Source organism: Sodiomyces alcalophilus (assembly GCF_042370955.1).
Source record: "Sodiomyces alcalophilus JCM 7366 unplaced genomic scaffold ACRALscaffold_1, whole genome shotgun sequence".
NCBI lineage: Eukaryota > Fungi > Ascomycota > Sordariomycetes > Glomerellales > Plectosphaerellaceae > Sodiomyces > Sodiomyces alcalophilus.
The window spans coordinates 5,062,363-5,088,868 of NW_027263532.1; the positions used below are offsets into that span (position 1 = coordinate 5,062,363).

Here is a 26,506-nt window from a genome sequence, read left to right on the forward strand (position 1 = left end):
AAGGATGCCTTCGCAGTAAAGGGGGGCATTCGTAGTCAAAAAGGGGGGAAGGTTCCATTCGGTACTGTATGGGGGCACAATATCGACGGAAGATCTGCATCAGTGTCCCGAAACTGAGGCCTACGTGACATTCTTCTGGGCTTGTCATGGCGACCCCAGCACCATCGTTGTGTCTGTCGTGACTACTTAAGGGCCGTGCCTCGACCTGGTGCTCTTCTGTTCCTATTCTATCCCCCCTATTCGACCCTCCATCCTCATCTCCACGATGAAGTACGCCGCCGCTTCCGCCCTCGGCCTTGCCGCCCTGGCCCATGGCCATGCCATCTTTCAGGTACCTAACGGCCCTCAGAAAATCCCGTGCCAGTTCAGATCCAACCGTCGGTCCGCCGCTAACACCCTCAGGTCATCTCCGTAAACGGCGACGAAGCCCCCCTCCTCTCGGGCCTCCGCGCCCCCGGGATCAACAACCCCGTCGAGGACGTCACCTCGCCCGCCCTCACCTGCGGCCTCGTCACGCACCAGTCAACCGACGTCATCGAGGTCGAGGCCGGCGACTCCATCGGCGCCTGGTACCAGCACGTCATCGGCGGCGCCCAGTTCCCCGGCGACCCGGACAACCCCATCGCCGCCTCGCACAAGGGGCCCATCACCGCCTGGCTCGCCCGCGTCGACGACGCCGCCACCGCCCCGACCCAGGGCCAGGAGTGGTTCAAGGTCGCCGAGGACAACTTTGACACCTCCACCGGCACCTGGGCCGTCGACACCCTCATCGCCCAGGACGGCTGGTTCTACTTTGACCTCCCCGCCTGCATCGCCCCCGGCGACTACCTCCTCCGCGTCGAGCTGCTCGCCCTCCACTCCGCCTACGCCCGCGGCGGCGCCCAGTTCTACACCTCGTGCGCCAACATCCGCGTCACCAGCGGCGGCGACTTTGAGCCCAGCCAGACCTACGCCATCCCGGGCGTCTACGACGCTTCCGACCCGTCGATTCAGATTATGATCTATGGGTCGTCGGGCAAGCCTGACAACAACCTCCAGCCGTACCAGGCTCCGGGTCCTCGGCCCATCACTTGTTAGGGGGTGTAGGTACGGGGGACTAGTCACAGCATTGATGACAGCATTAGCTTGGGCTTCAACTTGTCTATATTCAGTAGTCCATAGCGTTATGAGTATTGAGTAATGACATGTTCAGAGACGTCAGGCGGTCGGAGTGAACGTGCAAAGTTGTAACGACGGAATAACCAGTGTAAAACTAATTTGCCTCTAGAAGCGTGGCTGCGAAGCTTGAGTGCATAGGTGCAGACTATACCCGGTATTCGGGTTGGTGTAGTTCTGTGAAGCCGGTCAGCCCAGTCCATTCCCTTGCGTGGGATTTGCAACGTAGCGAGATGATGTGCGACTCACCAGAGACTGGCAGCATCCTTCAACGTTCAGAGGAGGGCCATTGTTGCAGTCCCAGTTTGGCTCGCCCCCGATGAGATGAGCGCCGACACCTGCCCATCACTGTCAGTAACCAGGGCCATGAAGGGAGAAAGGATATAGCGGAAGGGATTGAGAAGACGAAATAAGAAAGGAAAAGAAAACATACACCAAACGCCCACTTGTCCGACGATTTGATGGCAGCAGGATGGGTTGAATCCCGTCGCGTTGACAGAAGGGCAGTAGAAATAGGCCGTGGCGAGTGCCGGAAAGGCAGACGCGGCAAGGAAGCTGATGACTTTCATGGCGATAATCGAGAGTTGACTCGTGTGTGTTCTGTTAGTTGAGTCTTCAGGAGTGTGGTTCTGCCGAGGAGAATCAAGACGTCGTGCGACTTGTGTGCTTTGTTCTTTATACCTTCGGGTGCGTTCGTTTTAAGCCTTTCAAGTCCCACGTTAATAGCGAGGAGACGAGGGACTCATATAGGGTCTGGATTGTCGTCATAACCGTCATTCTCGGCCCAAAGTCCGTGCTGGGAGGATCTATACGTGTAAGTCGGCCTTGGGCCACACACGTAGATGGTAGCGATCTTCCCTGCATTTCCTAGTACGGCGCCGAGCGTACCGGTCGGGAATCCCAACGCCGGACTTGGATGTAAGACGGCGTGTGAGGTGGGGTGATACAAAGACCAAAAGGCCAGTGAAGTTGCGGAGAGTGGACGAGTCGGGGGAATAGGGCATGCAAGTCTGACGGCCGCCAGCCCAAGCGTCCCCCATGATACTGCGCCGGCCAAGACAGCGATCGTCGCTGGGCGGCCCAATACGAAGAAATTACGAGGAGGATGGCTCGGGTATCAAAGGTTTGGTATTTCGTTGCTATTTTAAGGAATCTAAAGTGCCGGATCACGCACTTTGCTGGAATTCAGGTCAAGTAAGTGGGATATCCCTTTGTCCTACCGTGTCATTCCATCTTAAACAGACGTAGTCATTACTCAGGGAGACTCGGAATCTCGTCCTTACGTGTGCCATTTGACCATTAGCCATCCCTTCGATTCTGTCTGGCTTGCTAAGCCACTGGATCACCCGAGAGGTCTATTATGGCTTCTCGGGCGCGCCGGTACGCGGCCAAGGGACCTTGTCGAATCGCTTCTCGGTAGACGGAGGATGGCATGTATAAGGAGGGAGAAAATGGGGAACGCCCGGCAGTCCAATGCTCGTATTGCCACTCGGAGACAGAAACTATTTCGGGCAACGCGGTCAAGGCCCGGGGCACCGGCTTGTCACCGGCCTAACACCTCGTCGCATACCGTTGGCATCCAGTGCCGAACCAAGCTCGTCCAGGTCATGCCCGAGGCTCGTCATGTCCTTGTAGACATTCCCTGGGCAATAGCAAAGAAACTGGTTAAACTGTTGTATTCTCGCGTCAGGCATGGCAGACCATACTATTACAGCCGTACACCTGGTGCACGTGCCAGAACCGCAACTCCCAACGCCATACCGAACAGCCCGGCATACTTTGTACTCAACACGTCGTTGCACCGCACCCCCGACCGCCGCCAGACCAGGTCCTTCCATCTGTTCAATAGAACACGATGCGCACGGCAACCAAACAGAAAGACGAGAGTAGAAGACGAAGAGGAAAGAAAAGAAAAGAAAGCAACAAGCATGAAACAAGAATGCCCACGTCGCCACAGATCTTCGACGCCTCATCTCCTTGCCCTCCCAACGCCTCCCAAACAGGGATGGAACCCATGTCCTCATTGATTACAACCAAACCGATCAATGTCAACCACGTCTACTGTAACAAAGCTCCCCAGTAGCGCTTTTGGTACGCAGGTCCTTGTAGCCGACGATACCGCGACAAAAGCTCCCGAATCCAGATGCCGAATCGTAGGAAGATGATAGTACAAGCCGAGAGAAAAGAAGCGAAAGGGGGAGGTACCCTCCTCTCTAGACCCCGCCACCCATAAAGGCAGCGAGGTCATCCAGCTCGAGCAGCTGTCGCTCAAAAGCCACGCAGAGCTCCAACGCCGTCATGTCCTGCGGCGCCGGAGCCGCTGGCTGATTGGCACCCTGGTCGTGTCCGTTGCTCACAGCCGGCGCGGGGCCGTGCGCCGACTCGGGAGAGCGCTTCACCTCGTCGGCCTTGACCGGCGGCGGGCTCGTCGTAGCAGACGGCGTGCCGATACCACCGGATCCGCCGTTGATCGTCGTCACGCCGGGTCGACGGGGTACCGGGACCGGCGGCTCGCTACCCCGTCCGCTCTCGCTGGTGGACCGGTGCTTGTGCATCCCCGTCCCATGGTCGTAGTCCATGGAGTCGGGCTGGTTCGAGTCGGCATTGGACGCGACGTCGTCCTTGACCGACGACGCGTGCACACTGTCGGCTCTCCCCTGGGCCGCATGCGCCGCGCTGTCGCTGTCCAGGACACGGTGCATCACCGTGAGGTGGCGCAGCCACGACGCGATGAGGGGCCACGTGTCGACGCCGTCCTGCATGAAACGGAGCCCGTCGCGGACGAGGTTGCTCGCCGTCTCACAGGCATTCGGCGGCGTGAGGCCCTTCAGGGACAGGTAGGCGACCGTAGCGCCGGCCGTGAAGGCCGAGAAGAGCATCGCGATGGGGTAGCAGGGGATGGTATCCTTGTCGAATCCGGCCTCGAGGGCCGAAAGCAGCGCAATGGTGGCGTGGCACGAGGTGAAAAGACGGTCGACAATCTCGTGGCACTGCGGCGTGAGGCGCCACGTCTCGACGTTGAAGTTGTGCACGTTGACGTACTGCAGCAGGCGGCGCCGGTGGACAAAGATGGACGAGCAATGCAGCATGCAGTGGAGCATGGCGTACGTGAAGCCGGAGCCCATGGTGATGTGCAGGTTGATCTGGCCGGGCTTCTCGACGTACTGCATGGGCAGCGATTGCCGCAACTCGTCAACGGCGGCCACGAGCTGCGCGCAGGTGGACTCGCTGAACGGCTCGGGGGACATGAGCATCTGGAGGACGTCGCGCCAGATGCGCGTGGCCAGCACGATGTGGCCAAACTCACCCACCGCGTCCGCCTGGGCGCCATGCGGCATGTGCGGCGGGTCGGTCATGTTCAGCGTCTTGACGTACACGGCATTCCCAAAGGCAAAGTTCATGTCGGAACAGGGCAAGGAGACGCCCAGCGTATCGGCGACGGAGAGAGCCGGCTGACGACCGGGATGGCTGGTCAGGAGGCAATCGAGGATGTAGAGCAGCCAAAGGACGCGACGGAACGACTCGTCCTCCAGGAACCGCTCGGTATTGCCGTGTTCGCCAACGTGGTGGCTGTGGAGGACCCGGTACATCTGGAGCATCCGGCTGGCCTGGCCGAGGTAGATGTACGCACGAACGGCATTGCGAGAGCCCCACTCATGGATGATGATGAGGCAGATGGCCTGAAGGTCGGCGAGGGAAGGGGCATCCAGGTTGTGGTTGATGATGCTCATGGCCTTGCTGGCGAAGTGCTCGGCGGCCCCCGTGGCGCCTGATTGACCACCGTAACGGCGGATGAGCGCTGGCGAACTCCTGCATCCGATTCGAGGTTAGTTTGGGATTCGGAATAAGCAGATGTGGGTCGGCGAAAAGGGTACCCGTCGGAAGGGTACCTAAGTTGCCGAACCGAGCCGAGTCGGACGGGCAGGAAGACGGAGGGAATTTTTTTTTCTTTTTCTTTTTTTTTTTTTTTTTAAAAAAAAAAAAAGGCATTGCTTACCTTGCCGCACATGTCAGGAGCGCATACACGAGCGCTGGCTCAAGCGAAGAGTTTTTGAGTTGTGTGATGAAAGTGGGCTTGTGTAAAGCCACCGAAGCCGGGTACGTCTTGGAGACGACGCGCTCGCACTCTTGAAGAAGATCGGGGGTAATTCTGTCACGATGGAGGGTTAGCGGGGGTTGGCGGTGGCTAGCGGTGGGTTCGCTCGTGGCACGGGGACGGAGGCTTCGGAGGTCTAGGGCCGCGACCACCAATAGGGCTTGGGCATGTGGGGCGAGGAGCGAAGATGGGGGAACGTGGCCAGGAAGGGCTCGAAAATATTGCGCGTGGAGGCGGCGCCTCGGTCGGGGCCAAGTCTTTTGGCCGGGAATCCGCACGCAGGGATGAGCAAGTGAAGTAGGAGGGTGGGAAAGTCGGCGAGGTGTAGTACGGCCAGCGCCGCACATGGAAGAGCAACAAAAGAAACGAGATGAAGAGGGAAAATAATAGACAAAGACGAAAAACAAAACTCACTTGTCGCTGGCGACAGGTACGCCGTGACGGGAAACGGAAGCCGCACTGGTGGCGCGAGGATCACTCGAAGTGCCTGACGCAGGGAGGCTCTCTCTCGCAGGACGATGCGCAGCATGTCGGGCGGGCGCGGAGCCGGCCATGGACTCGGACGGCAGGTAGCATTCGTGCATGCCTTTGGCGCAATTCTTGCAAGGCGCGCGACCGTTTTCGTACACGCACTTGGTCTTGCCCTTGCGGCAGCGCACACAGGCACCCCCAGCCCTGAGGGCGGTGGATCGGACAACGCCCGACATGATCAAGGGTCGAGGGCGCGTGCGTTTCTTGGGTAACAAGGTGATGATGTTTGTGGGCGTTGGTGACAAGTCGTCAAAGCGACCCAAGTCGAATCCAGGGTCGCGGGGAAGTGAAACCAAAAAGGCGATGTGTTTGCGTAAATGGAGGGGGAATCAAAGCGGAGGGCAGGAAAAGGGAGAAGAAGTAAGTGAAACGGGAGGGGAGGGAGAAAAGTAGTAGAGAAGACGGGCGTGCTGCGGGGTCGTGGATGCCGGAGCGAACTGGGGAGCGGAGGTGATGAATGGTGGTCGGCCCCGTTCCGTTGGTCAGTTTCGAGGGAAATTAGAGGGAAAAAGAATTTCGTGGGCGGGTGGCGGCGAATAGTCGAGTGGCTGAACGAGGGCACGTCTTGTGCTGGGTCCGATTATTTCGTTGGCTGCGGTCGCAAGAGATACGGTCGGTCGGTCGTCAGGCGACAAAAAGCAGACAATGAAAACGCGACCGGTTGAAGAGGAGACGAAGATGTGGTGCTGGCGTCACCCTCTCACCAACTCTGTCGAACGCACGATTGAAGGCGACGACGATGAGACGCAAACGCGGATGGAAACGCAGACGACCCGGAAGATGGAGGTCCGGGGGATGGAAGCCGTCCACAGATGCCGGAAGGGATTCGGAAAATGGGAACCAGACTTCAAAAGGCGGGTGACGATGTACGCCGATTGATACAAAGTAGGCTCGGTGGCCTTTCGGTCGGATGATGTGGGGATTCGACGATATGACGATGATGATGAGTTTGAAGGTGCCGGTCGGAAGCCGATGGGGAAAAGGAAAAAGAGAAATTGAGAAAGGAGAAGGAGAAGGGGGAAGGACGGAGGGTAGGGTTCGGAGGGGACGGGCAAAGGTAAAAGAAAGGAAAAAAGTTTTGTGGGGAGGGCGGCGGAGTCCTGGGGGGTTCAACGCAGGACGGCGAGGGCCCGAAGGCCTGAGGGGCAACACGGTCGGGCGGACCTTCTGGGCATGTTAAAAAGGGGGAAGGCGAAGGGGAGAAGGGGGGGGGAAAGAGTGTGGCGGGTGGGGACCCTGGTCCAACATTAGGGGGGGAAAGGGCTTCCTGGGCCCTTCCTTCCTCGGAGCAACGAGATGGACACACAACTGGGGATTTGAAAAGGCCGCCTGGACGGGGGTGCAGGGCACGGGCAGGTCGGGTGACGGTGCCGGGAGCTGGAGCTCCAGGACGGGGTCTACCATTCCCCAAAAGTGGACTTTGTGCCGTAACGGAGCTGGCACATGGCGTTTTGCTGTACCGTATATTACGTCAATTGCTACTAATGGTATGAATCGGGACGGTACTAGTACGAATACGATAATTACCTACCGTACCACAGGCTGGAAATAGAAACGAAAAGGAAAAAGGTGGCGCCCCCATCCGTTCCGTCACGACGACCCGAACAGGACCCGTCGCTGTCGGTCATGATTCTATTCTCGGCCGCCTTGTTGTGAAGCGCGTCCGATTGCTTGTCAATATAAGTTTTGCTCTCCCAGCGCTTTATGTATTGCCAGTTTCCTGCCTGGGTTCTTTTTTCGATTTTCTCCCCTCACGTCCTCCCTTGCCTTCTTTCGGATCGCACACTGTTTCATCCCAGCCACGCACTGTCTCCACCTGTTCTCCCTGCGGCGTACCGGGAAAAAAACAAAAAACAAAAAAAAACTTCAAGAACTCAAAGAGCGACCAGACAGGCACAGGGGATGATGTAGGCAGAGGCAAGATGAGAATATTGCCGAGAATTTTGATTCCTTTTGTTTTCTCAATAATCTTGTGTTTCTTTGCGCGTTTGTAACTGATGCGCCTGTCCAAATCCTGCCAAACGAAATCCATCGTCATTTGTGGCAGCCTCCTAGTTTAGCCTCTCCGTCGGCCGGACGTCGGCGGAAGTATCCTCGTTCGGCTCGGAGTCGTAGGGGTGTCGATCATCGACTGTCAATCGCATCGTAGAGAAATGAAAACACGACAAAGGATAAAGGGCGACGAAGAAAAAGGACCACAGACTCACTCCAGACTATGTGTCGATAGCGAAGCAGTAATACATCCTGCGATTCAAACTCGGTCCTGATGCTGGCTGAGGATAATCACGGGAAGCATTTCGTAGGTACAAAGTAATTACTGTTTGACAAGGTGCCGCTCTACTTCGCGCGTCCCGGTACTCGTGACCGCACGAGTGGAGGACAAATTCGGCGCCTTTGTACCTCCTGAATACTGTCAAATACAAACCAAACGCGTCTCTCGGCTCGTTTGTATCCACCGAGATGGATTGGAATAGTTCTATGCCCGGTAGAGGTAGGTACCTACGCAGGTACTCCTTCAGACGAGGAATTGGGTACCAAAGATACGATACACCCGTGCCGAGGACGAGAGGGCGAAGCACAAAGGAAGCTCCCGTCGCCATAGCTACTTCCAATTGAATGAGCAACGGCAATGGCGGCCACATCACGACGTCATCTGCGTTATCGCACGTTTCACATCCTCGCCATCTGATGATCGACGCTATCCCGAGACTTGCAGGGCAATCCCGATGCGTAGAGGCTACCTGAGACGTTGGCATTCGCGGGATCTACGAGCAATCCCATCGCCAGTCCGTCACCGACCACTGTACCGACCGTACCGTACCGTACCTTACCGTGGCATCCGTACTGTACCCCAGACTGCCAAGCGTGACCAGCTCAAACCGTAATCGTGACGGTTTCCCGTCCAGGCCGTCTGTTACGGTATGTACACTAATACAAGTAAATATCTCTCGTGCCTCAAAGTCCCTGGCCTTCTTTACTCGTTCATTCTCTTTCTCTCCTTTTTCGTCCCTCCCACCCACTCGACTACAATAAGCATATGGCCTCAATTGATCATTCCTGAAATGCGGTACCGCGCTGTACGTCTCAGTGTATCGACACTTGACCGAGAATGCCCAAGTGTCAGACGGTCTGTTGCCCGGTGCTTCCGGCTTGTTCGTGGCACGATCGGCGCCGTCTTGCCCGGCTCATCTTCCTCCCAATCACTTCGCGGTGCCCAGTTAAATTGGCTTCGCCGATTGCGGCACCCACCCGGACAATTGGCCGTCCGTTGCCCAGGTAGCTCCACTGCCTTTGTCGACGGTTTCACGTAATGATTTGGTGGTGGGTGTGTGCCGCCGAGATGATGTCTTGCTCGTCCCGTTCGCTTCGCGCCAAGGGAGTCGCTCTCGCGCGCCCCGCGGGAACAACAAGCCAAGCAACAAAACTCGGGGTGGCAAATGAACCGACGCCTTAAGCTCGTTTCGGCCTGTTGCGCATCTTGGGCGCATCCATTTTATTACGCACCCCTGGGCCTTCTGGCCAATCAACCTCGCGGCCTTTCCCGGGTCGTCTCAGCCCAGCCCAGCGCCGTCGGCACAACTGGCACTGCAGCGTGGCCTCCCGGGATGCAAATTCCCCAATACTTTCGTCTCCGGCATGCTTGTGTGCTCTCGGCGCCGTGTCACCCAGAGGTGGTACTGAAAGGACCGACTGGTATGGGCGTGAGGAAGGAGGAATTAATACAAGACATTTGTCGACTAGAAGCCACGAGTACGAAGTAACTTGGCATCTGGTCGGCTGGTCCATCTCACAAGCCACCAGTGTCGCCTCGAGCTTCGCAAAGGAATACATACGACGTACGATCGTGGGCGATATCTTTACGCGACAAGAAAAGATTGACCAACCAACGTGCAACTAACGAGTATTTGGCGTGGTCCTCGTCGCTACCGAACCACGCCACACGACCGACCTGACCTCGGCATCGTTGACCCGGAGGTCAGTCCACGTAATCGGATGTGTGACGACTCGCGCTACCGGGTCAGCGTCTTTCAATTGCGCCTGCTCCGTACTAATCATTAACCCAGCGGCAGTGCACAAGTTCACGATTTTTAATCCCCATTGTCGTCTTCTCTGACATGACCCTGATTTTATCGACGCGCGACATCCCCATCAGCGATGAACGCGTTGCTTGTCACGGGAAGATGTCGCGCGACGCGGCCCATGGGACTTTTTGCGCCTGTCGCATGCGCGTCGCGATCGGGTTGTCCTTGGTCGAGGCGAAACCACCGTCAAGAGAATGGGTCGCGGGGATCACATCTTTGATGCCATCTGGCTGGCCATCCTCGATTCATCAAAATGGCCGTGGCATCCTTTTTATGGCGCTCGATTTTTTTCTTTTTTTTTGATTTTTTTTGATTTTTTTTTTCCCCCTTTAAACCCGGGCAACCAGATGTTTCGACTCTTTCCAGGTGCCACCAACTGCCACGCCGTCAATCAAGCACGCGATCCAACGAACGGCAAACGGCGGTCATATCAATTGACTACGATGGTTGAAGCTCTCGCAGCAGTCGCTCAATAGCTTTATATCTGCACCAGACCAACCGTGTGTTCCTCGGACCGTTTTGTATAAAAACACCGATGTGGAACTCCTCTGCTACCTCTCTAACATCCTCGTCCTCGTTTAACACGTGACCCCTGGACGACTCCGGCCTACTCCTTTTGCGTCCGTGATGGCTACGAAGTATTGTGCTGGTTATTACGAGAGAGAACGTACTCTGTCAGGTTGGCTGTTGGGCGGTTGGCTGGCAGCTCACAGGACCCAGTCGGAGTATTCCCACCCCTTACATCTCCAAATCGCCAACCATCAACACCGTCTCGTCCCACGACCCCAATCGATAAGGAGTCTAGACGGCCACGCAAAGGATAAAGAATTGAATTTGTGATTTAGCTCAAGGTAATTCAGTCAAGCCTATTACCTTTTGGGCGGCAATATCATGCCACGAGCCGCATAATAGGCGCGCGATTACGACCTAAAATCAAGAAATAATCAGGACAATAAATAGAAGCATAAGAACAACAAGGGCAACAATGCAATAACAACACAGTAATACCATTATATATATGCCCATGGCTCTGAATTACATCATATTCAACGTCCTCGACACCGTCCACGTTCCTTGCGCGCAGGCCGTCATTGGCCATGTGGGCTCCAGTGGACCACCCGCTCCTGTTTCCATGATCCATCCAGGGGATATGGCAACAAACATTTGCCGCAGGTCACAGCCGCGGGGCACGACACCGGATAACACGTGGGCAATGTGCATCCTTCATATAATGTCAAGCCCTAGGGCATGAGAGAAGTAGGCATATAAGCTCCTCCTGATCCTCGCTTCTCAAGAGATGCACTGCAGCGGTCATAGCCATCTCCCGTGAAAAGTCGAACCTCATGCTGTCCAAGGTCCTCCCTGCTCTGGCCATCCCGGCTGTCGCCCTCGCCCTCGAGGGCGCCAATGGCCCGGGCCAAGCATTGACGTTCCGCTGTGACGGCACCTTCCAGATCTCCATCCTCGATGATCTTCACTACGGAGAAGGTAAGCTCCCGCGCCAGTGGCATTCCACCCTATCCATGCGGTCCTTCGCACGCTGACACACGACATATCCATCTAGCGCCGGACTCGGTCGGACCCATTCAAGACGCCCTCACGACCAAGACGGTGGCCAAGCTCCTGGACTACGAGCCCGAGACCGACTTTGTGGTCATCAACGGCGACATCATCTCGCGCGACAACGTCTTCTCCCACAACACGACCGAGTACATCGACCAAGCCGTCCAGCCCCTCGCCGACCGCGGCCTGACCTGGGCCACCCTCCACGGCAACCACGATCCGGGCTACAACCGGTCCGTCGAGGACATGTTCGCCCGCGAGAAGCGCTTCCCCAACTCGCGCACCCGCTCCATGGTGCCCGACCCGCAGCGCCTCGGCGTGACAAACTACTACCTCCCCGTCTTCGCCGCCGACTGCCCCACGGGCTGCGGCTGCACCCCGGAGCTCCTCCTCTGGTTCTTCGACTCCCGGAGCGGCTTCGAGTACCAACGGCTCGACGACCAGGGGCAGCGCATCGACCGGCCCAACTGGGTCGACCCCGACGTCGTGGACTGGTTCGTGGCCGAGAACGACCGCATCACCGCAAAGTTCAACAGGACCATCCCCTCCCTCGCCTTCGTCCACATCCCCTTCGACGCCTTCCGCGCCATCCAGGTCGGCCCCGGCCTCGACCCCAACCGCAACCCCGGCCTCAACCACATGGACGTGACCGCCCAGGCCCAGCACTACTGCCCCGACGGCGTCCGGAACGGCACCTGCTCCTACGGCGGCCAGGACGTTCCCTTTATGCGCGCCGTCACGTCCACCCCCGGCATGCTGGGCCTCTTCACCGCTCACATCCACGGAGCCTCGTGGTGCTACAAGTGGACCGCCGACTCGCTCCCCGGCTACCCGGTTCAGCCCGAGGGTGACGGCTTGAACATCTGCTTCGGCCAGCGCACGGGCTACGGCGGCGCAGGCGACTTTGAGCGCGGCGCGAGGCAGCTGCTCCTTCGCCAGGATAAGGTGGCCCGGGGCGAGCTCGACACGTGGATCCGCCTTGAGTCCGGCGAGGCTGTCGGCGCCGTCTCTTTGAATGAGACGTTCGGTCAGGACGTTTACCCTGCGTCGCCCAACCGGGAGACGTTTTGCGAGGAGTGTGAGTGATGAGGTGTTCTTTTCGACCAGCTCCCACCGACCGATATGTACTAACGAGTCACATAGGCCTCGAATGGGAGTCCTAGAAGCAGCGACCGCGAGATCATCAGACCAGATTCATTGAACTGGTGGCCAACTACCCCAGCCGTATCCTGCAGGAGTATCGTCTCCTTGTTATTCATTTTCGAAATCGAGTTCTCCGTCCCGGTGTTCCCGATCGCCTGGCAGCAAACCCGACTCGTTGTAGATGGGGTTCTCCAAATCAAAGATGAGACCAGGGAGGCTGCTCGGGTCTGTAGTGTCGATGGCGAGTCGCGACGCGCCATGCCCATGCCCGCGATATCATCCGTGGTAGCATGGAGGTTGAGACCTGGTGCCAGCCGCGGCCCTACAGGTGCAGTTTCATACTTTTTTCTCCGTCCTTCGAGAGTAACCAGAATCCGCTCCCTTGGAAACGGCATATTTCTTTGGCCCGGGTATGGGCACTACGCCGAGAGCCTCTGGGTTCAGATGCGGCGTCAACCTTAGATACTGTAAAATACCATGATCCTCGTCGTTCTGGCGCAATGAGTCCGGGGTGCTTTTTCCAAGGAAGAGTGGTTCTTGTGTGGCAGCCAAGAACCTGGAACCGGCTCCATTTCAGTGCTGTCACTGTAGTCTCCAATATAACTTCTCGCGTCGTGCTGAGAGAGATTGAGGTCCATTAGGGGACGTCGGCTGGCGTCTCCTCCCGGTCTCTCCCTGTCCACGCCCGTGTCAACACCAATGCGCCATATAAAATGTTTGTTTGGTTAATTTGAACGGAAAAGATAGGGGATATGGGAAGGAAGATGCAGATGACGGGAATCGGTCTCAACCAGGCGTAAACCTCTTTCTGCTCATTCACCCCTGTTGGCAGGGAAAACAAATCAGTGGCTTCCACCCCTCACATTGCTCCAGTGGGACGCGAGACGAATCGGATAGACGGAGGTGTCATATTTGGCCGTACCAATGGTTCGCCTGCCGTCTTGAAGAGATGCAGTAAAGACTGTAGACATCCAAGAATATCCCTAGTCGAAGAGAAAAAGAAGATAGTCGCAACGCCGTCGCTCAATATCATGTCCAACATCGCGTACCCAAACGCATGCTCCCCCGTCGTAAAAACTGCAAGGCCAGGGAGTTCTCCTGCAGTAGTGTCCCCTGAAGTTACTTGCTTTCCTCCCCTGCCGCTCCGGCCCCGACAGCCCGCGAGATGTCAGCAAGCATGCGCTTCAGCTCGTCCACCTCAGCGCGCAGCTGGCGCACCTCCTGCACGGCGGGCTCGACCTCGACATCCGACTTGGCCGCCTCGCACAGCTTGGCCCACCCCTCGGCTTCGAGGTCGACCTGCGTCTCGGCGGCGGCGGCCACGCGCTCCCACTCGTGGTCGACGACGTCGTCGTCGTCGTCGCCCGACCCGCCGCGCGCACGGCTCCGCTGGATAATGTGAGCCACCCTCGACTCGTAGGCCGCGGCCACCACCATGACGGGGGCATAGCAGCACGACATGACGACGTCGTTCAGTTGCTCGAAGCGGCCCCGCGGCATCCACCAGCCGAACAGGGCGATGATGATCATCTCGACCAGGTTGAAGGGCGGGATGTAGACGTTCTCGTCCGGGGCGCGCACGAACTGGAGCGTCTTGTGGGCCAGCAGGGCCAGGAACTCGGCGTCGGCATTTTCGTAGATGGCTTCGTAGGCCGAGTTGTACAGTGCGATGAGCACGTTAAGCAGGATGACCTAGGACGTGTGAGTTTTTTTTCTCCTTTTTACCTTTTCCCCCTAATTCCTGTGATCACTTACCATGACAATAAAGGTAAAGAAGTAGTAGAGAAGAGTGCCAAACGGGGGCGAGAACCTCTCAAACGCATCGAACTCGGGGCTCTGCATGACGGCGTTGGCCATGGCCTTGATGATGACTCCATACTCGTCCGCGGCCATGTCGTCGACGACATCCAAGCCGATAAAGGCCTGCAGAAAGCCGATAATGACCACGGCCAGCAGGGCGAAGAAGATGAGGGATTCCTTCATCATGACCTTGAGCACGACTAGCATGGCGCCGAAGAAGCGAAAGGTGTCGAGGTACAGCAGAAGCCGGGACCAGAACAGCGGGGCGCTGAAGGCGATGAAATTATAACTCAGGGTGCTGTAAAAGTCTCGGCGGTGCATGGGGTCCTCGTGGCCGTGGTCCAGGGGATGCGCCAGCCCGACCATGCGCAGCACAAAGGAAACGGTGATGAGGGAGTAGAGGACGCCGTTGAATGCGTTCCAGAAGCCCAGGATGTGGTAACCGGCCTTGTAGAACTTGGTAATCTCATCACAGACGAAACCGAGGGTAAAGACGTAGAGCAGCACCTCGGCGACGTCGAGCTGGCCGGACGGGTTGGGGGTGTTGACGACGATGGTGAAGAGGACGAGGAAGGCGATGGAGACCAGGAGCTGGGTGGCGTTCTGGTAGCGGGGGACACGGATCCGGTCGGGATCTAGGTGGGTGAAGAAGCCGACTTTGTCCCGGTTGGCGTAGTCGACAAAGGTGGTGGGATCGTCCTCGTCCTGCACGAGCCATCCGCGCCATAGGTGGTGAACGCATTTTTGGTAGCCGGAGGAGGTGATGACGTCGATGGCGTGGAGGTCGACGGCCCTCTCGATAACGTTGGCGGGAGAGGTGGGTTGGCCATCGACGATGATGGAGTAGCGTCGAAGCAAGATGTTGTGGAGGAGGAAGGACGTGTCGTCCTCGGTCTCGATTCTGTCGGCTCTTTGTTAGTCAGAGGCCTCGAGGTGATGGGTCTAAAGAAATAGGGCAAAGAGAGGAGGATCGCACAGCTTCTTTGCAATGACCTCGCAGGCAATGGCTCTTCCGCGGTGCAAATCGGCATCCCACAACTCGACGGTGGACTGGTGATTGAACCAAGCCTTGCATACGAGGAGACAGAAGACGACGCATGCGCGATGCTCCGACCCCCCAGCCTCTCTGGCGGCCTGCACGACCTTGATGGTGATGACGTTGCTGTGCGGCTTGGTGATCTCGGATTCTTCCAGGTCGCAGGGAACGGCCGACTCGACGAGGTGGCGCAGCTTCAGAGCAATCTTGGTCACCTCGGCCGGAGGGACGATGGGCGAGAGGTGACGGTCGCCTTGGGAATGGGTAGGAAGAACTAGAAACGACGACGGCGAAGACAACGACGACATGTTAGTTGTTTCGGTTACCAGGAGCTTCTTTTCGATCATGCAAAGCGATTGAAAGGCACGGGGGCTTTACGGCGCTGGCGGTCTCCATGCAACCAAGCCGGTTGCGCACGATGGGGACGATCCCAGCCCACGAGGCGGGATATCCAGTTGGACCTGGGCATGGCTACAGTTTTGTTACGGCTGGAATTGGCCCCTTTGCTTTGGCTGAGATGGTAAACGGTCGAGCGAGGATGGGAGGATAGGGTCAGGGCATTGGGGAAAGGAGGTAGGGCGGTAATTATAGGGAGGGAGGCGGGGGGCTGGAAAAGAAAGGACGTTCCGTTCACTATGACCCTTGGAGAGCTGAGGCTGCCGAGCTGCTGAAATTGAGCTAGGAAGCTTCAGGGGGTGCATAACCTAATTACGGTACTCCATAGGTCACGGTGTGTCTGTACTCTCACTATTATCCAATCACAAGACGGAACATGTCCATTTGGGAGCTGGACAATCATGACGTAAATGGTCTGATTATAGGTTTTGCATTTGACGGATAACGAGGAGGAGCATAGGGGATGTACCTGCCTTACTTGTAGGTACATGAGTACCTGCAGTGTAGGCGGTCAATGGTTGCTTGAGTGAGGCGAGACCTGTTTGTTTTCGGTCTCGACGAATCGATAAATCAACGTGTTTATTAACACGGTGCGGGTATAAACAAGCCAGCAGGAAACAAGAAACAACCGGATGCGTACGAAGTATATCAAAGAGGACGTCCAAGTTGACGATGATATCAAAGCTCAAGATATGTCTTTTTGCGTATCAATACTAGTGAATATCGTGACTATGCTCTTCTTCGCAGCTTCCTCCTTATGTATCTCTCGAGGATCCCAGTATCATCAACAGAACCCCACAGGTCATCTGATAACACACGTGATATATTTCCCCAGGTTGACGATAACAAACAACAACCCCAGTCTTATATCCGAATTAGGGTTAGCGCTTGATCTCTCATCGTGACTTGCTTCCCACACATTTGCTTAGTATTCGGTACTTCGGCTGTGCACGACTGAATGTATCGTGGCCACGGAGTACTCACCCAGATCCTGACACAGTGTACTCACCCAGTCGTACTGTTTCGAAAGTTGGGAAGGAGAAGCGACAGTGGGTCCTTCCGAGCCAAACAGCACCAGTCAATTTTTCCCAACCTAACCCTTTTGAATTTTTCCCCTTCTCGAAAAGCTTCCCTTTTTTCTCTTTTTGACGACTTCACCACCACGTCACTTTGTCGCCGTCACACCCACAAAATTCTCGTCAGCCTACAAGAAAAACAAAAAAAAGCCTCCCATCAAACGAAGACACGTCTACGCAATTCCAGCCAGCAGGCCAGACAAACAGCGATTATCTTTGTCCCTTTTTTCCACTCGCCAAGCCGACTACAGCTTTCCTCGCCTCTTCGGGATACCAACCGGAGGAGTTGCCTTTTCGTGCCCGCCGCCTTTCTCGCGAACCCAAAACCTGAACCTTAGTTCTATCCAAGGTCCCTTCTTTCGACGTTCCTGCCCGCCGTCGCCCAGGAATTTTTACCCGGTTGTCCCGACGCTGTCGCCCTCGTAACCAACGCAAGCAAACATCACTGCTAATCGTCTAGACGTCGTTTTCGATCGTCCATTCAAACACTCCGAATATGCCTACCCATCTTCCGTCGAGCTTTGCCTCGGCCGCTGCCGGCCAAAATGCCAACCGTGATGCGAGAGGGACTCGTGGAGATTCGCGTGGAGGTGGAGATTGGTACGTGTTGTCGTTCTTTTCTTTCGTCCGTTTCGTTTCCGTTTGTTTTCATGTCGATTTTCTTGTCGGCTTTAGTCGTCTGTCATATCACGTCCATCGTCGTCTTTTGTTCCCTCGAGCTTGGCCTTTCGTGCTTTCACCTCTCATATCCAACGCGGGGTTGACACATCAGTCGTCTCTGATTCCTTTGTTCTTACCTCCACACCTTTCCCCTCAGCCTTGCCATCATCTCCCTCAATATTTCCCTGCATGGAATTCGCCTTGCCCATTTACCTACCACCTGTCAATCGGTAGTCGATTCTTCTCGTTCCTTCCCTCTCGCCCCCCTTTGATTGCCTCATTCTACGTTTCATGACAGTTTACCTAACCTCGAATCCAATCTATACAGGACTCGTCGAGAAGGAAGACCCAACGGTACCCTGACTTTCCGCCGAACCTCTACTACCCCCGGTCAATCATCCCAGTCTGCCCCTCCGCCTGAGCAGCCCTTGTCGCAATCCAACGCCGAGCCGACTCCTTCTGCTGGCGGCTCCGGCGTAGCAAACGAAGACTATGCACCACAGTCCACGTCCTACGGAAAGCAAGCCATTCTAGACCTCTTCCGCGACATGCCCGCTCAGACCGACTCTTCCGATATCCTCGAACCCGGCTGGGTCCCTGGACAGGTGAACGGGAATGCGTCTCGGGGATGGGGCAAATCCGCTCATGTGCAGCCCAATCAAGACCCCAATAGCTGCTGGATTGCCGCTGCCACCAACTCCCCTGTTAGTTCCCGCGCTCTCACCGCCGAAGAGAAGGAGGTATGCGCCACCACGTGACCAGGAGAGAGAGATACGTGTTCCCGGTTGCTAATACTTCTCCCTCCATAGGCCTTCGCGTCCGACGTGAACTCGCCGCTGAAACCGCCGAATCAAAAGGACGGGAACGCCCAAGGTGGTGCCGTGAATGGCCGCAAGGCTTCGTTATCTCACGGCGCAGGCTCAGCCTTTGGCCTGGGCTCGCCCACGTCCGCCTCGAGGCCCGGTACCCGACGCCGAGAAACAACCGACTCGAATCCTTTCGCTACCGGTGGCCTATCCTCCCCGGCCGGTACAGGCCGCTTCGCTCGAGACGACCCTGGTTTCTTGCTGGGCCGCAGAGGTCCCGACCAGAAGGAGCAGGAAGGGGACGAAGAGGGCGGCGCCCCGACCCGAGAGACGCCTTCTTCTCAATCTCGCCCCGGCTTTGGCAGCTTATCCCGTCTCAATACTACCGGTGCCATGGGAAGCTCCAATATCAGCTCCCTCTGGGGCCAGGCTGCGTCCGCTCAGCCGTCCTCGGCAGTGGGCAGTTTTGGTCAGTTTGCCCTGGCCACGCCCACCAGTTTGGGCAGCGCCACGCGGGGTGGGAAGCAGGTTCGCGAACCTCATCCCCAAGGAGGGCTCCGAGGGCTTGGCCGGCAAGTCGGGCGAACCTGGCACCGCCGCCACCACCAACCCGGACCTCAGTCGACCCTGGCGATCGCGTCCCCGAACCGATACGGATCCCTTCGGGGATGATGGCCCCTCGGGGAGCGCAGCCCTCGGCGGCGCCAAAGATACGAGCCCGCCCAATTCCGGTGCTAGCATTGGTATCCTCGAGACTCCCGTCAAGGGCTCGGCCGGCGACTTTGGCATGTCGGGTCTCAACCTCGGCGGCCACGGTGCGCACCAGGGGGATCATCACGAACACGGCCCTGTGAGCCCGTCCGAGACGAATCCTTACCGCAGCCCCCCCTGCACAGCCGCCGACCGCGGGGACGAGGAGCATGACGATCCCGCCGAGAAGCGCCAGGGAAGCGCTGGCGGCTCCGAGCAAGCTTCCACTTTCAGCACCTTGTCGCGTGGCTTCCCCACCCACGCCTCCCACGCTCAAGCCGCCTTTGACGGGAGCGATCGCAGCCAGACGTCGAGCGCCGGACCAAAGGGATACCCGTCGCTCTCGGGCTTGAGTGGCTGGCCTGCCCCCGGGCCTTCGGCGACGCCCGATCGAGAACGCCAGGGCTTCGCGTCCGCCTTTGGCACCTCTCTGTTCAGCCCCATGGGAGGGGGTGACATGCAGTCCCCCGGCCTGTCTACCATGGGTGGCGGGGTCGGCCTTTTCGGTCCGCCCAGCGCCGGTGCCATCGGCGGGACCGGTTCCATTGGACGGAGCAAGCTCGGGTCGCTCTTCCCGGCTGCCATGCAGGCCCAGATGCCCGGCCACGACCAGCAGCAGCCACAGCAGAACGACCACTTGAGCGATTCGCTGCCTGATGTGCGGCAGGGCCAGAGCCACAATCACGTGGCCCCGATCGGCAGGAACACCTTCACGCCGCAGCACCGCGATACGGGGAGTCCTATGCGCGCGGGACGCGGCGCCTTCGAGGACTTGTTCTCGCCGTCGGCCGATCACCGGGCCCTGAACATGTTTGGCAGCGCGGCCCAGGATGCATCCCACCACGGCAACACGCCCGGCTCGCAGACCCCGTCCTACCCGGGCACCTCCTCCAGTGCCGACCTTCCCACCTCCCAAGTGCGTCAGATGGTGATGCCAGATCGCATGAGATGGGTGTATCTCGATCCACAAGGTCAGATCCAGGGACCCTTTACGGGTCTCGAAATGAACGATTGGTACAAGGCCAACTTCTTCACGGCCGATCTCCGTGTCAAGAAGGTGGAGGATCCCGAGTTCGAACCCCTGGGCCAGTTGATTCGACGTATAGGAAATTCGCGCGAACCCTTTCTCGTCCCTCAGATCGGCGTTGCCCACGGTCCGGCCCCCAACCAGGCTGGCCCCTTCTCGACGGGGACACCGGGCGGCGTGATCCCACCGCTCAGCGGCGTATTCCCCAGCTACGGCAGGACGCTCACGGCGGAAGAGCAGAACAACCTCGAGCGGCGCAAGCAAGAGGAACAGTTCGCCATGGCACAGCAGCGTGAGTTGATGATGCGCCAGCAGGCCCTCGGGAGGATGCAGCCGGGCGCCGCTCTCCAGACGTCGCTGCACCACCATTCCAGCGCTCACAGCCTCCAGAGCCAACCCAGTTTTGGGGGCATCTCGTCGCCCATCGGCGGTCCTCTCCAGCAAGTCCCGGTCAGCGCCACCGGCATGACGGCGCCGGGGGCTCCTTTCTTTGACGGGGCCGTGGCGCCGCCGAACGGATCGCGGGGCCCTTTAGGGCCGAGCCTGGATGCGTTTCGCGAAGACGACCTGGCGACGCTGAACCCTACCGAGAGGCAAATGCTGGCCAACGTCCAGGGCAACGCCTCTGCTGGTAGCTTCTTTCCCCCGCAACCCATCGGGCCGGCGGGAAACGAGGGCCAGCTGCGTTCCAACCTCCCTGGGACGGAGCAACTGGCCGGAGATGAGGAGGGATTTCGCGAACGTTTGCAAGAGTTTGAGAAGCTCCGGGCCGAGCACGACGCAGAACAGGAGGCTCAGGCCGACAAGGCCGCCTCTTCCCATCTGAGCGGCAGAGAGAATCATGACGACAAGGCGACCACAACAGGTGGCACGCACACGCAGTCGGGGATGGACGATGCGCAGCCCCGCCAGTCTGAACAAGAAGACGGCAACGACAGCGGGGTGCGACGATCGGATAGCGGGCAGGAGGCGCAAGTGCTCTCGTTGACGCAACAGGTCCAGCAGACGCAAGCTGCGGCTTTGGCAGCGGCTGCTAAGAATGCGGCGGCGGCCGGGCTCCCGATGCCCTTCCCTCCCCCTCCCCAGTCGGGCACGCCGCTCCCGGCACCGACGGCACAGAGGGTTCGGTCCAACCTTCCCGAGCAGTACAGCCGCTCTCAGTCGGGCACGCCAGATGCGTCCTCGGTCAGCGAACCTCCCCCGCTGGCGCCATGGGCCAAAGATTCCGGCTCGGGGTCGTCGCGCAAGGGGCCGAGCCTTAAGGAGATCCAGGAGATCGAGGCTCGCAATGCGGCCAAGGCCGAAGAGGCGGCGGCGGCGGCTCGCCGGGCCCAGCTGGAACAGGAAGCGGCTTATCTCCGGGAACGCGAGAAGGCGGCCGCTTCGACGCCGGGCCTGCCGACCACTAGCACGTGGGGCAGCGCGTCTCCCGCCCCGACGGGCAGTCCCTGGGCAAAGCCTACGGCGGTGAAGGCGGCACCGGGAGCGACCAGCGGAACTAAGCATAAGACGCTCGCGGATATCCAGCGCGAGGAGGAAGCACGCAAGGAGAAGGCTAGGGCACTGGCGGCGGCGCAGAGCGGAGCGGTTCCCAGCAGTGCGGTGGGTGGAAAGCGGTACGCCGACATGGCGCCGCGATCTAGCGGCACCGGCAACACCAACCCGCCCGGATTCACGCAGGCAGCGTCTGGGGCTACGTCGGCAGCGACGGCGGCCAGCGGCTGGGCCACGGTCGGGGCGGGCGGCAAGGTGAAGGCGCCGCCGACAGGACCTGCGGCGGCCCAGACGCCCAGCCGATCGGTCAGCATCAACAACGGCAAAGCGGCGACTCCGGCCAAGTCGATCAACAAGGCGACCAACTCGACGTCGGCGACAGGACCCAAGACGGATGCGGCCATGGACGAGTTTAACAAGTGGCTGCACCGGGAGCTATCCCGAGGTATTACGGGAGTTGACAGTACGTGGCCTTTTTTTTTTTTTTTTTTTTTTTTCCTTTTCCGTTCCCTCTCAAGTCAAGTTCACGTATGCTAACTGAGTACAGTCGACACCTTTGCGTCAACGCTTCTCATCCTCCCCCTGGACCCGGCGCTCATTGCCGACGCGGTGTACGCCAACAGCAAGACGATGAACGGACAGCACTTTGCAGAGGAGTTTGTGCGACGCAAGAAGCGGGCGGAGCAGGGCATCGTGGAGAAGCAGCCGGGCGGCAGCGAGAGCAACGGCGGGTCGGGCGGATGGAACGAAGTGGCCAAGAAGGGATCCCACCGGGAGTCGTCGACGTCCGAGTCGGCGATGCAGGGGGCGGGGTTCAAGGTGGTGCCTGGGCGGAAGAAGGGTAGCAAGAAGAACTAGCAGTCTCGGCGGCAGTCTCGTCGACAGCGGTGATGGCTCTCGGTGATGGCTCTCGGGGATGGCTCTCGGTGATGGCTCTCGGCGATGACGGGCTCCAGTCGCGTGGACAGCGTCGTGTCTCTTCTGTGTGGCCTGGTACTATTCAGCGTTACGGACAAGTAGCTTACGTGTATTCCTACGACAGCGTTGACCAATGAGCATTCACAGGATCAATGATCCGATCTCTTCTCTGGTTGAGTGTCAGTTGTTGTGAAGATGGTGACTGAGTGTGTGATGTCTGGACTGAGGATGTTGTCGGTGAAGTCTGTGGAGCTGGCAAAGACTGACGGGTATGCCTCGGTGAACACGGAGAGTCGGTCGGTGACTCGGTGACTCGGTGACTCGGTGAAGTAGGTGACTCGACTCGGTGAGTTGCAGTGACCGAATTAGTCATCCGGTGACAAATACGAAATTACCCCGCCCCCACCATGATTTTGCAATCGCGACTTTGAGCTTCTCTCTTCTCTTTTTTTTCTTTTTTTTTCTTGTTCTTTTCTTTCTTTCACATCTCCATCGCACATCTATCTTCTGTCTTTCAGAACCAGCCAGGCGCCTATAAACGGACATTTTATCGCCTGTGCCCGTCTATTCCCATCTTCTATACCCTCCATCCTCTCTCTTTCCACCTTCGAGCCCCATCATCGCCACAATCAAGACCTTCCGCGAGCCTTTACGCAGACGTGACTCGAGTTTGCCGTTGGCAGCATTGAATCCTTGCCACCAAGGACTCTATAGTCGGACTACTCGAGGCTCAGATCCCATGACCAGTTCATCAGATTCCCTACTCGAAAGGGTAGAAGCCGGCGCCTACCTAGAAACCCTCCTTGACCCATCAGCGAGAAACCTCATCCAGTCTTTTACCACGACACTTCTCAGCTCCAATGACTCTCCACAAAGCGATACGGAGGCAGAAGGAAGCGCCGTCTCGGCCGAAGACCAGCTCGCCATAGGCCTCGCCGCCTTCAACGCCTTCCTGCAAGTCAACGTCACCGGCCCGGCCCTCGACACCGCCGCCGAAGCAAAAGTGACATCCCACTTCGCCTCGAACCCGGACGAAACGAGCCGTCTCCGCGCGTCATGCATCGCTTCCCTGGAAGTCGACGGCGTCTCTCCCTACCAATACATCCCGCACATCGAACTCTTCGCCTTTGCGCGCCACGTCTTCCGCCACTCGACCGCTCGCGTGTCCGGGCCCGTCGGCGGCACGCGCGTCTTCCTCCCGTGGCTGCGGCTCCGCGTCCTTGTGTGGCACTTCCGCCTGCTGGCCCACCCTTCGCTTTCGGGCACCCATTTCTCCAAGGCGGCGCAGTGGATCGACGTGCCTTCGCTTGCCGAGGACATTGTTGCCGCGCTGGCCGGCGTGCGGGCGCAGCTCTTCGGCGAAGATGTCTGGGATATGACCGGCGATGCGGCCGTGTGGTCCCGCGAGGACAAGGTTCGCTTTCTGCTGGAGGCGGCTCATGTGCATGTCATGCTGAGCCGGGATGATCGTGCCCGCGAGGCGCTTGCCGAGGCTGCGAAGCTGAATGGCTTCGTCTATGCCATGTCGGGTGCCTTGGGGAAACGAACGAGGTGGCAGGAGAAGAGTACCAGCCAGTTGGTGGTGTTGGCTAAGAGTCGAGCTGGGGAGACGGCGGCGCCGGATGCAGGGGCTGAGGAGACGAAGCATGAGGAAGAAGGAGACGAGGGGGATGAAGCAAAGGCGGAGGCTAGACCCGATGCGCTGCTTCTGAACGACGATACTCTACTCGAGAACATCGAGTTTAGCAAGAAGGAAGCCAACGGGACCAACGGGGATGGCACAGAGACCTCGGAGACTCTGCCGCCTGTTCTGGCAGACTTGACGCCCGACGAGCAACCGCAGTTATCGGCCCTGGATCAGATCATCCTCTTGACCGAAGCGACGATAAAGGACTCGTTCTCGCCCGTCGATTCACTGACGTCGGAAGAGGTGCTACCGTACGCCGTGCGCGTCATCACCGACAAGTCGACCAACTGGCAGGTCTATACCCAGGCCTTACTGGTGAGGTCGCGCATCGAGGTGCATCGCAGCCGCACCCTCGAGAGGGGTGTGCTACAGATGCAGGCGGTCGTGGACCAGGTTATTGTAGACACCCAGTCGCCGTCATCCGAGCCTGCAGCCACAAAAGATTCCGACGAAACCACAGAGACCGACGTGCCAACCATTGCCGTCACCGGGCCAGAGGACCAGCCGCCATCCAAGCCGGAAGCTGGCTCTTCTTCCACCGACACCGACAAACCGACGTCCTTCTTCCCCGCGGCGAAACCGACCGAGTCTGCCCCCGCTCACGTCCGGCTCGAGTACATTCACGCCCTCGCCGCCCCTCCCCGCTGGCATCTCGAGTCCGAGCTCGCATACTCTTGGGTCGGCGTGGGCTCTCTCGTCTCCGCCCTCGAGATCTTCAAGCGCCTTCGCCTATGGGCCGAAGTCGCCCTCTGTCTCGCCAGCGCCGCCGCCGCCGCCGAGGCCGACGGTTCCGGTCGCGGCAGCGGCGGGGAGGAAAAGGCCAAGGGCATCGTACGCTGGCGCCTCTTCCACCGTACCGGCACCCAGCCAGACGAAAACACGCCTGCCGACCCGGATGCCGAAGTCCTTCCCGACGACCCCACCCGCCTCGACCCGTCCCTCTTCTCCGGTCCGGAGCGTAACCCCCCTCCGCCCAACGCGCCGCGTCTCTTCTGCATCCTCGGCGACCTCGAATCCGACCCTTCCCACTACGAACGCGCCTGGTCCATTTCCAACCAGCGCTACGCCCGCGCCCAGAAATCCCTGGGCGAGTACTACCTCGCCCAGAAGACCCCAGAGGGCCTGGAAAAGGCCCGCGAGGCCTACGCCGCCGCTGTAAAGTGCAACCGTCTGAGCCCGGAGCTCTGGTCCCGCCTGGGTGACATCTCGCTCCGCTCGGGTTTTTTCGACGACGCCGCCGACGCCTACAGCCGCGCCATCACCTCGACCGGCGACCCCATCGCCGGCGAGGATGCCAGGACCTGGAGCAACCTCGGCAGCGCTCTCTGGAGCCTCCACCTCGAAACCGTCAAGCTGGGCCAGGCCGAGCCGGCGTCCGAGTCCGAACCGCCCCACGCCACCCAGGACGACGAGGGAGCACCGAAGAAACCGAAACGCGACCCGGCCAAACTCCTCACCCAGTCCCTCTCGGCCTACAAACGCGGCGCCACCCTCGCCGCCAACAACTGGCGCATCTGGGACAACGTCCTCACCCTGTCCTCGCGCACCCGCCCGCCCGCCTACACCGACATGATCCAGGCCCTGCGCAGCATCCTCCGCATCCGCGCCTCCGAGACCGCCATCGACATTGACCTCGTCCGCGCCCTCGTCCAGGACACCATCCTCTCGCGCGCCAAGGAGCAGCCGCCGCCCAGCGACGAGAACGCACAGGGACAGCATCGAGCGCCGTACGACCCGCCGCGCGGCAGCATTGAGCGCGCCGTGCTCCTCCTGCTCGAAGACGTCGTCGTGCCGCTCATCACCGTGCGCTCGGACCTGTGGGCTCTGGTCTCCCGCGTGCGCGTGTGGAGGGACGATTTCAAGGGCGGCATCGACGCCGCGGAGAAGGCGTGGCGCGCGGCCATGGGGACTGCGTCTTCCGCTTCGTCGGGGCTGTTGGCTGGTTCTGGCACGACCGAGGCGGCCGCCGCGAGGAAGAATTGGCTGGAGGATGCCGAGGCGTGGGAGGAGGTGGTCGACCGTACGGCGGAGCTGGTGGGCGTGTTGGAGAATTTCGGGGAGCTTGCCGATGGGGTTGGGAACCGGTGGAAGAGCAAGGCCCGGAGCGCGGTGCGGAGCGTCATGGGGAAGGCGAGGGATCCGTGGGAGGGCAGCGACGGGTGGAAGGTCTTGGAGGGGTTGATGGAGGGGCTGGAGAAGTGAGGTGACGGGGCTGAGGAAATAGGCTTCACTTGGACTATAGACGAGGAGGAAAACAAAGACGAAAAGGAAAACAAGCATGAACGA

General features: G+C 58.9%; 7 protein-coding genes across 7 annotated transcripts; 4 read left to right on the forward strand and 3 right to left on the reverse strand.

The window, feature by feature from the left end:
* Positions 1-265: 265 nt before the first annotated feature.
* On the forward strand, positions 266-1,077 carry ACRALDRAFT_1066573 (glycoside hydrolase family 61 protein; the record flags this gene model as incomplete). Its single annotated transcript, XM_071017363.1, has 2 exons — positions 266-331; positions 403-1,077. The coding sequence occupies 2 exons, from the start codon at positions 266-268 to the stop codon at positions 1,075-1,077; spliced, it is 741 nt and encodes a 246-aa protein (XP_070880065.1).
* Positions 1,078-1,263: 186 nt separating this feature from the next.
* Positions 1,264-1,724, reverse strand: ACRALDRAFT_2094118 (uncharacterized protein; the record flags this gene model as incomplete). The annotated part of the gene is made up of 3 exons (XM_071022653.1): positions 1,264-1,332; positions 1,405-1,493; positions 1,589-1,724. The coding sequence occupies 3 exons, from the start codon at positions 1,722-1,724 to the stop codon at positions 1,264-1,266; spliced, it is 294 nt and encodes a 97-aa protein (XP_070880066.1).
* A 1,644-nt stretch (positions 1,725-3,368) lies between these two features.
* ACRALDRAFT_1027448 (uncharacterized protein) lies at positions 3,369-5,835 on the reverse strand (the record flags this gene model as incomplete). The annotated part of the gene is made up of 3 exons (XM_071014816.1): positions 3,369-4,965; positions 5,153-5,305; positions 5,666-5,835. The coding sequence occupies 3 exons, from the start codon at positions 5,833-5,835 to the stop codon at positions 3,369-3,371; spliced, it is 1,920 nt and encodes a 639-aa protein (XP_070880067.1).
* A 5,372-nt stretch (positions 5,836-11,207) lies between these two features.
* Positions 11,208-12,513, forward strand: ACRALDRAFT_1026859 (uncharacterized protein; the record flags this gene model as incomplete). Its single annotated transcript, XM_071014804.1, has 2 exons — positions 11,208-11,352; positions 11,429-12,513. The coding sequence occupies 2 exons, from the start codon at positions 11,208-11,210 to the stop codon at positions 12,511-12,513; spliced, it is 1,230 nt and encodes a 409-aa protein (XP_070880068.1).
* Positions 12,514-13,689: 1,176 nt separating this feature from the next.
* Positions 13,690-15,714, reverse strand: ACRALDRAFT_1053444 (uncharacterized protein; the record flags this gene model as incomplete). Its single annotated transcript, XM_071015777.1, has 3 exons — positions 13,690-14,262; positions 14,326-15,271; positions 15,347-15,714. The coding sequence occupies 3 exons, from the start codon at positions 15,712-15,714 to the stop codon at positions 13,690-13,692; spliced, it is 1,887 nt and encodes a 628-aa protein (XP_070880069.1).
* Positions 15,715-16,970: 1,256 nt separating this feature from the next.
* ACRALDRAFT_1090679 (uncharacterized protein) lies at positions 16,971-22,705 on the forward strand. The gene is made up of 5 exons (XM_071019533.1): positions 16,971-17,478; positions 17,867-18,278; positions 18,348-18,872; positions 18,895-22,078; positions 22,163-22,705. The coding sequence occupies exons 1-5, from the start codon at positions 17,375-17,377 to the stop codon at positions 22,471-22,473; spliced, it is 4,536 nt and encodes a 1,511-aa protein (XP_070880070.1). The 5' UTR covers positions 16,971-17,374; the 3' UTR covers positions 22,474-22,705.
* A 339-nt stretch (positions 22,706-23,044) lies between these two features.
* On the forward strand, positions 23,045-26,422 carry ACRALDRAFT_1045806 (uncharacterized protein; the record flags this gene model as incomplete). Its single annotated transcript, XM_071015411.1, has 2 exons — positions 23,045-24,961; positions 25,178-26,422. Exons 1-2 carry the CDS (start codon positions 23,273-23,275, stop codon positions 26,420-26,422), a joined length of 2,934 nt encoding a protein of 977 aa, XP_070880071.1. The 5' UTR covers positions 23,045-23,272.
* Positions 26,423-26,506: the final 84 nt, after the last annotated feature.

Excerpts from the sequence above, each read along its gene's own strand:
- ACRALDRAFT_1090679 (XM_071019533.1), top strand. The coding sequence starts at position 17,375 with ATGCCTACCCATCTTCCGTCGAGCTTTGCCTCGGCCGCTGCCGGCCAA. Across the intron at positions 18,279-18,347 it reads TCACCGCCGAAGAGAAGGAG|GCCTTCGCGTCCGACGTGAA; the intron begins GTATGCGCCACC and ends CTCCCTCCATAG. Across the intron at positions 22,079-22,162 it reads AGGTATTACGGGAGTTGACA|TCGACACCTTTGCGTCAACG; the intron begins GTACGTGGCCTT and ends AACTGAGTACAG.